At 64.9% G+C, this 8925-nt stretch overlaps 1 protein-coding gene across 2 annotated transcripts; it reads right to left on the bottom strand.

The window, feature by feature from the left end:
* Positions 1-555: 555 nt before the first annotated feature.
* Positions 556-8678, bottom strand: N4BP3 (NEDD4 binding protein 3). Of its 2 annotated transcripts, none has more exons than XM_034655871.1 (5): positions 8417-8678; positions 2913-3260; positions 2126-2653; positions 1297-1551; positions 556-1188 (listed from the first exon to the last, which is right to left on the bottom strand). In XM_034655871.1, the coding sequence occupies exons 2-5, from the start codon at positions 3231-3233 to the stop codon at positions 652-654; spliced, it is 1641 nt and encodes a 546-aa protein (XP_034511762.1). In that variant the 5' UTR covers positions 3234-3260; positions 8417-8678; the 3' UTR covers positions 556-651. The 2 variants fall into 2 exon arrangements, with proteins under 2 accessions (XP_034511762.1, XP_034511761.1); XM_034655870.1 differs by having other exon boundaries at positions 2913-3263.
* Positions 8679-8925: the final 247 nt, after the last annotated feature.

Consider the following 8925-nt stretch of genomic DNA (forward strand, 5'->3'; position numbering starts at 1 on the left):
TGGGTTCCCTGGCATTGTTTCTTCTGCAAAATCCCACTGGTGAAGAAAGGAATTTCAGCCCACACGGCAGCTAAGGAACCGTGTGGTGGGGCAAGGATGCCTCCACTTCCCAACGTGCATGCCCAGCGGCTGCACACACGGGCACTGGGCACACCCTCCCACGGACCATGACCATGGAGGGGTGCTACAGCCCAGGAAAAGGGCCCCCAACGCCAACCATCCACAATCCTCTAGACTTAGGCCAGGGACAGGCCCCATGTAACACCCAGGGTCCTCCTTGTAGAAAATGTGGTTTTATTCTGGGGGAGGCCAGTGTTCCCATCCCAGCCTCCCTCCTGCACGCCTGCCCTTCTGCATCACGGGGCTCTTCATTCCCCAGCCTCCTTCTCTGGGCCACATCCACTCCTGGGAGCAGGGCGGGGCCCTGCCAAGGTGCTACTCTGCCGGGAACCCTGGCCCCGGCTCCTGCGGCTGGCACCCCAGCCAGCCCACAGCACCACTGGACCCCTCCTCTCGGTGGGCCTCACCACCCCTGGCCAGCCTCAGCAGCTTCTGCCACAGACCAGCGCAAGGAAGGAGCCAGCCATCTCCGGGCGGGCTTGTCCAAGCCATTCTCGGGCGGGGCTTCTGCCGCCCGCTCATCCACTGCCCTCAGATCTTGGAGGACTCCAGCCGAGGACTCCAGGGCGCTGGGGGCTCCCGCAGAGCCCGCAGCTCTTGTTCCAGCGCCTGGTTGCGGCGGTACATGTCCAGGTAGCCCCCCTGGATCTCCCGCTGGTAGCGCAGCACCCGCTCCTTCTCCTCCTGCCACGTCCGCCGCTCCCGCTCGAAGCACAGCGCCTGCTCCTGGGCGCGGAGCCGCTCCTGCACCAGCTGGGCCCGCAGCTGCTCGGCGCCCCCTCCGCCCCCTCCGGCCTCGCCGCCGCCCGCCTCCCCCAGCAGCCCCCTGCTCTTGCAGTCGTCCGTCTCACAGCCGCCCGGGGCTGCGTCCCGCGGGCCCTGCTCCCGCAGGCTCCGCACCAACTCGCGCAGCTGGGCCAGCTCCGCGTCCTGCGCCTGCGCCTGCTCCCGGCTGCCCCGCAGCTGCGTCTTCAGGCTGAAGATCTCGGCCAGCTTCTGTGCCAGCTCCGCCTGCGCCTCCCGCAGCTGCTGCTTCAGGAGGCTGATCTCCGCGGTCTTCTGGCACACCTGGAGGGGCACAGGATGCGCAAGAGCGGGTAAGGGGCGGGAGGCGGCAGAGAGTGGGAGGCAGGCCGCAAAGGGGACGGAAGGCTCATAGGATGCCCGGTCGCTCACCTCCCATCGGGCCTCCTCCTCGGGTCGGGCGCTAGGGTCGGCCTCCGGCAGGGCGCCGGGGGGCCGAGGCTCGGGGCCCAGGCCCTGCTGCGCCCGCAGCTCTTTGCGCAGCCGCCGCTGCTCCTGCTGGGCCATGAAGAGCTGCAGCTGGAGGTTGCGCTCACTGCGCTCCGCCTTCTGAGCTACCTCGTGCAGCCGCTCCACGTACAGGCGCTTCAGCTCAGCCAGCCACAGCCGCTGGCGCTCCTCCAGCACCTGCCACGGGGAAGAGGCACCTGCCACGCTGGGAAACCCACACACGGCCCCACCTCCTGGATACCGACTGCTGGGGCTCCCACAGCTAGACCCCTCCACAACACCCCAGCTGTGGCTGCAGGGAAAGTGTCCCTGACACACGGCCCTCCCAGGGAGTCTCTCTTCCTCCCTTCCACACAACTCCTGGCTAGCGAGGGCCACCAGTGACATGACATCCCCGTCACGTGGGGGGTGGGGGGACTGGATCACCTCCATCTTCCTTACTCTCTCTCTCTCCTTTTTTAATACATTTTATTCGAGAGAGAGAGAGAGAGAAAGAGAGATCACAGAGGGAGAGGCAGAAGCCGATTCCCAGCTGAGTAGAGAGCCCGATGTGGGGCTCGATCCCAGCCCCCTGAGATTGTGACCCGAGCTGAAGGCAGATGCCCGACTGAGTGAGCCACCCAGGCACCCCATCTTCCTTACTCTCTTGTGGCCAGACCCATGGAGGTGAGCTGGCTGAGGCCCCTCCTGTCTTCCCTGTACTCCAATGCCAAGGGACAGAAGAGGACCCCAGGGTAGGGGGCGCCCTCACCTGTGTGAAGGGGTTGGAGCCGTCCTCATCACCAAGGCCCCTCTTGAGATCGTCACAGGTGTCAGGCAGCACGGCCACCACTTCCTCCGTGGTGGGGCAGGAGAACTCATAGGGGGGTGGGGGCTCAGGCAGGCAGCTCAGCATAGCTAGAGGCCCAGCCTCCTTGGGGACCCGTGAGGCCCGGTCCAGGGAGCCCCCCAGGTGGTTAATGTGGCCCATTGAGGAGCTGAAGGGGCCTGGGCCAGTGCCAGGACTGCGGCCAAAGCTGCCCCCACTGGAGGAGTCAGACAGGCTGGGCTCCGGCTCAGGGCCACCCTCGTCCAGGCTGAGGGCATGCAACAGCTGGGCACGGGCCTGTGCCTGGCTGGCCCGGGGCCCTGGGCTCAAGGGGGGGTGGCAGGCCAGCGTGTGCAGGCTGCCATTGCTTCGCCACAGTTTTTGGCCCTTATGGGCCGCCAGGCTCTGCATGGACAGGAAGCCTTTCCCAGCGCCCGCCACGGGCTTGAACACCGACGGGCGGATGCGGCACTGCCAGGAAGAAAGGGCAGGTTTGAGGCCCCAGGCTGACCTCAGCTCTGCCCTCCGACGCACCCACAGCGCCCAGGTTCCTCTCTGAGAACCTGGAGCGCACATCACCAGGGGGCGGTGCCCTGGGACCAAGCCTCAGGCCGGCCTACAGCAGGAGGCTCATGTCCCAGCCCCGTATGAGCATCTGGGTCTCCGAGGAGACCCCAAGCTTCCCATCCCCACCCTCCAACACTAGGGAGGGAAGCGGGCAGAAAGGCACCTTGTCGAAGCGACCCCGCTCGGGCAGCGAAGTCTTGCTGAAGTCGCCGGCCCGAGGATGTTCCCGGTAGTAGAGGGTGGTGTAGTCAGCAGGCTCGTTCCGAGGGGCCCTCTTGGTGTTCTTGCCGTCCTTCTTGGGGAGGTGCAGGTAGCTGAAGAGCTCACGCTGGCCCAAGCCCTTCCGGAGGAGCCCATCAGGCTGGCGGGAAGTCCGGGACCCCGCGAGTGCTGCCCGTAGCTCTTCGGGGGAGAAGTCCTGCCGTTCCAACAGGCTGCCCACGCTGCCCATGGCAATGCCAGCAGGGCCTGGGGCTGTGGCCATGAAGTTTCAACAGGGCACAGGCAGCTGCTTCTGGGGATCGGGAGGCTCCATCAGGGGCAGGTGGGCACTTGCTGCCCAACTTCCCTGATCCCCTAAAACCAGGTGCGTGTTCTCTGTGTCAGCTCCCTAGCTGGCCCAGGCCCAGGAGGCAGATATGGGTCCTGGACAGAATCCAGGACAGGATTCCTAGGCTGGCAAGAGAAAGGGGTAGAGGCCTCAAAGCTACCAGCCTGGCGTCCCAGGTCCAGCTAAGGGCCAGTGTGATTGGGGGGCATAGGGCACCAGGCCCAAAGCAGCGGTATAGGCCCCTCCCAGGACTGGGCCAGCTGAAGACTCAGGCTCTGTCTGACTCTGACCTTGTTCACTCTCCTACCAGGGTCCTCACCCAATTTGGGGGGGGGCGGCCTATTACTCCCCGTTCCTTCTTTTTCTCCCGGGAGGGGGAAAACCCTGTTCAGCCCCTCTTCCTGCAGTGGGTCAGAGTTCCCCAAGGGAAGCACCTGGCGTGGGTGGGCTTGGGGGCTGCAGTGGGAGGGATACAAACAGGAAGGGCCTAGGGGAGGAAGGATGGCGGGAACAATGGCCAGTTTCCGGAACAGGTGTTCACGTAGTCATAGGGGCAGTGGTGGGAGACAGAGGGAAGGGGCAGTGGCAGCCCCTGCCGGCCCTTGCCTACAGTACCACCCCAAAACCCACCACCAGGCGGGGGCGGAGGAGGTCCCAAATCTTGACCCGGCGTGGGGCCAATCAAGTGTGGGCCCTAGCTCCCTCAAGCAGTCTTATCACTCAGGGATGCTGGGAGGATGGGCTGAGATAACAGGACAGAGTGTCTAGCTCAGGGCCTGGCCCACAGCCGGGGTCAACACAGGCTGCCTGAAGCCCAGCTCCGCTGCTCAGACGTGACTCCTCCCCGGCAGGCCACCCAGAGACCAGGTTAAGGACCAGCTCCCACCTGTCCCTGGCCGCAGCCTGCCACCAGATCCCCTGTTCAGCCCAGGGCCTGGCACACCCCAGATACGCACACAGGACCTGCTGAATGAGCGAATGCCACCTTCTTCTCTGCCTCCCACCCCCAAGCAGCTGCTCCCGTCCCAGTCCCCGAACAGACACCCAGCAGGCGTGCAGCAGCTGTGCGGCCCCCCGCCCACCCCAGTGTGCTTCCGGGACACCCACCCCCACCTCAAACAATGGTCGTTAGGAGGTTCCACCTTCCTCAACCATTTCCAGGTTTTGTGTTTGGGGAAGACAAAGTTCTCGGGGAGTGGGAGGGAGGGGGGCGTGCGGCCCTGCTCCCCACCCCCACCCCCACCCTGTGGCCCGCACCTAGCCTCTGAAGATGTCACAGGGCACACAGGGTCAGGGGACTCATCGGTTAAGGAATCACAGGTGCTGGCCACTTCCAGTGACACAGCCCTGCGTAGGGGGTCTCACTGAGACCCATGATAGAGCTGTTGTCCCTCTTTTAAGGCAAGGGCACTGGGGCTCCTGAAGGTGAAGCAGCCTGCCCAAGGTCACAGAGCGGGTCGCAATGAGAAGCCTGTGATATCCGCAGGATGGCTGCTGAGTGTTTAGTGGGGGCCCAGGATGGCACCCACAGCCCAAAGGGTTAGAGCTGAAGTGTCCTCCATCCCAATCTGACACCCCCTGACCACGACAGGTGCTCCCAGTGACAGACACCACTGTGTCTGAGCACACTCAGCTCTGGTCACTGCTTCTCAGGGAGGCGGACAGCCAAGAACCCGGTCTCCAGCCCTGTCCTTCCACTGTCTCTCCACGGCGACCCGGCCACTATCGCTTCTCCCTTTGCCATGGCTCAGCTGCCCCATCTCTGAAGTGGGCCAGACTGCTGCCCTGTCTTCCTTTTGGTCTCCCGTCACAGAGACAACGGAGGTGAGAGGTCTCAGGAGCTAGGAGCCGAGTGCAAGCATGGGGGTGGGCAGGTGGCAGGGGTGGCGAATACACCCACCGCCTCACCTTCCCCTGGGCAGATCCTGACTTCCTGTCTCAGGTAGAGACAATGGGCACCCTCTGTTCCCCACAAAGGGTCTCAGGTCCCGGGAGAGAGCCCTTGAACCAGAGGCAGCCAAGGGCCAGAAGAGCACATACCTCTCTCTCTCTCTCTCTCTCTCTCTCTCTCTCTCACACACACACACACACACACACACACACACACACCTCTGCAGTCCACTCAGTGAGCAGCACAGTGGCTCCTACGTTAGAGGACATAGCAGGGGGTCGCATCCAACAGTCGTGGACAAGGTCACCCTCACGGCACTGAGCACCCTCTGGGACACACACACATGACACGCGAATGCTCTAGCACTGCACTAGCAAGAAGACCCAGTNTGGCAAGAAGCCCCTGTGGCCCCCCCCGGCCCCCGGGTGGGGGGGGGGGGGGGGGGTTGTGTATGGGGGGGTGAGGGGCTTCTCTCCACACGTGACCTGAGCAATTAGAAACAGCTGTGGAGCTGGATGAAGGGGGCACAGAGAGCCCCTTCCTTTTGTCTTTCCCCAAGGCCCTAGCCCTCCACCCGTCCTAGGTAACTTCTCTGGCTGTATTATCAGCTCTCCCAGCAGGGCTGAGGCCCCCGGCTTCTAGGAGGCTCCACCCTACCCAGGTCTCAGTCTGGGGACAGTCCCTTTTCCTAAAGGGGTCCATCCCACCTCCCCCCCAACACACACATTCCTTCCCCGTTGCTTGGAGGCCCAGGCACTGGCCTGGTCAGGCCGGGGCAGCTGTGCAGGGCGGGCTAGAGATCTGGTGGGGGAGGAGGGAGGGAGAGACAGCAAGTGCCTTGCAGCCCCTCTGGGAACATCAGAGCAAGAAGCAGGGCCTCCTCCGAGGGCCTCCCCTGCCCNAAGTGCCTTGCAGCCCCTCTGGGAACATCAGAGCAAGAAGCAGGGCCTCCTCCGAGGGCCTCCCCTGCCCAGAGCTCAGTCCACGCCCCGGGGCTCAGAGCGCTGCACAGAGCTGACCCCCCCCACACCCCGCCACTTTGCGGGCTAGGTTTGAGCTGGGCCATATTCTGCACAGGCCCCAGCTGGCCCCCAGCTCAGGACCCCTGAGCTCCTGTTCCCCAAGCCTTGGCCCCAAGATTAGCCAGCAGCACTGAAAGCCCTGGACACAGAGGGCATCTCTTTCGAATCAACCCTTGGTGGAGACAGGAACACGAGGTCAGAGAGCCACCCGGGCCATGAAACAGAGACAGGACACGCAGGCAGGCACCCCGGCATCCGTAGTCAGCCTGACACGGGGCTCACCACAGCCTCACAACACACACTGGTGGGGAATACTGACATCCTCCATTTCAGAAGAGGAAACTGAGGCCAGGAGGTAAAAGCACGCGCCCGAGGTCGTGTTCAGCAGCGCTGGAGAAAGTACACAAGCTCCTCAGGTTTCTAAGCCCACCCTGACCCCAGCGTGCCTCCCCTCTCGACTGGCCCATCCAAGAGCACATGAGCAGGAAGCTCCCAGTCCTGCCTCGGCTGTGGTTAGGACCTCCAGAGCCCAGGCCCCAGGGGAGGGTCCCACCACCTGCTGGGGGATCAGGTTTGCTGAAGGGAGTGTCTGCAGCTGCCCTGGAGGAATTGGACTGGAATGTCCCAGCTCCAAACGAGGGGCCGTGGGTGAGGGGGAACCAGGGTAGGGACGGGACAGGCTGGCATACCCCAGTTCCACTGGGACACCCAAAGAGGCAGAGCCCAGCATCTAACCCCACAGGAGTGATCTTAGTATCACCAGAGTCACGTAGTGGTGTATAGCACTCTACAGTTCTCTGAGCCCTTTTATTTCATCATCTGAGCTCATCTCTACAACAGCCTAGTGGGGGGCAGGCAAGGAAACTGAGGCCCAGAAACCAGCTGCCCAAGATCCCACAATGATGAACAATTCCAACTCCCTGGGCAAGGCCCTTCTCTACTGCTGTCCCAGCCAGGGGTCACCAGCTGCCCTCCATGGGCACACACTGCTGTGTTATGTGTGTCCGCCCAGCCCCCCACACCTGCTTCTCCCAAGGGCATCTGCAACCAGGTAGGTTTGGACCCCAGTCCCCTCAGCATGGAATTCCTCCTGTCTGCACCTGGGTCAAAGAGAAATAGTGGAAGCACTGTTGCTTGGGGACTCTGAGCCCTGGAAGCTGCTCGTTCTAGAGGCGGTGGCGGGAGCAGGCTGGCCGCATTCATTCACAGTCTCGCACATACACACCCACACTCAGCCAGCCCGCAGAGGAGCCCTGCCCAGGAGGGCCCTGGGAGGAGGCGGATCGCTGGGCCCAGGATGGCCTCCTGCCTCCGCTCCCTTCTTGGCTGCGCAGGGAGAGGGCACAGGCGCCAAGGTCGCCGGTCAGTCAGGCTAAGCCCCAGGTGCAAATGAGGAGAGCCCTAATCTGCATTGGGGAGCTGGGCGCAGGGTGGGAGGCGATAGGTCCCAGCCCAGTCCTCTTTCCAGACAAGGCCAGGGGACCTGATGTCGCCCTGGCCCCAGGCCGGCCCTCGCTTTGGCCAAAGACTCTGACCAGACTGGGACGGTGCTCCGGCCGCCAAGAACTGGTAGTGTCCCCACAGGTCGGGATCCCTGGCGTCGGGCCGGCAGCTGCCGCCCTTACAGGACAGGAGACCGGAGCAGAAAGGGGGTATCTCGGAGGGGGCGGCAGAGGGGTCTCGTGGGAAGGTGGAGGAGCAGAGCATGTAGGCATCCCCACGGAATTTCCCCCCGGGAAGACTGTGGAGGAGGCGTGGGCTCCCCAGAACCGCGGGAGGTCCGCGAGCTACCTGGGGGGCGGGAGGGGGCGTCTCTTGCTGGTCCCTTCCCGGGGCCTGCCCCGGGCGGCCGAAGCCCAGGTCAGACTCCCGCGCCAAGGGCGCCTGCCCCACCCCAGCCGCGGCGCAGGGGTCCCGGGCGCTGCTCCGAGGAGAGCACATTTGCAGGGGTTGCAGAGAGCAGTGTACCCTGCCGCCTGCCCCTCCAGAGGAGCGTCGCGGTCGGTCCCCGATCCCGCGCCTCGGTGCTTCAGTGTCTGGAAGCAGGGGGCACCTGGGCGCACACCGCACCCTGCCACCCCCGCCCACTTCTCAGACGGGCACCTCGCCGGGGACGGCTTGGCCAAGGTCGCGGGGAAAGCGAGACCTCGGCGGCCGGCCCCACCCCCGAGCCCAGTCCCCGGCCCCCGGCGCGTCGCACTCACCATGCTGGCGCCGCTTCCCGCCCCTCGCGGGCTGCAGTTCCCTCGCGCGGATTCGAACCCCTCCAGGCACCGGCTCCGGGCGAGACTGCGAGGCGGCCCGGAGCGGCCGGGCGGCAGAGGCCGGGGAAAACGCGGCCGGGCAGGCGAGCGGGCGGGCGGCCGCCAGAGCCGGATTGGCGAGGGAGGGACCCGCTCCGCGGCGCTCGCTCGCCTGCCCCAGAGGCGGAGGGAAAACCCGGCCTGACTCACCCGCGCGCCGCCAGCCNCCTGCCGGCTGCGCCGCCGCCGCTCGGTGCACGGCGCGCGGATCCCCGGCGGGTCGGCAGCCCCCGGCGCCGCAGACGTACCCGGAGGGCGCCCTGCCCGCCCCGCTCCTCCTCCTCCTGGCCTCGCCCGCCCCTCTCCGTTTCCAGAACTCGGCAGCTCCCGGAGAGGCGCGTTCCGTCCATCACCTCCCAGATCCTCGCCGCCTCCTCTTAGGTGAGCATTATTACCCGTGCTGAGGTGGA

Source organism: Ailuropoda melanoleuca, chromosome 3 (genome assembly GCF_002007445.2).
Source record: "Ailuropoda melanoleuca isolate Jingjing chromosome 3, ASM200744v2, whole genome shotgun sequence".
Classification (NCBI taxonomy): Eukaryota; Metazoa; Chordata; class Mammalia; order Carnivora; family Ursidae; genus Ailuropoda; species Ailuropoda melanoleuca.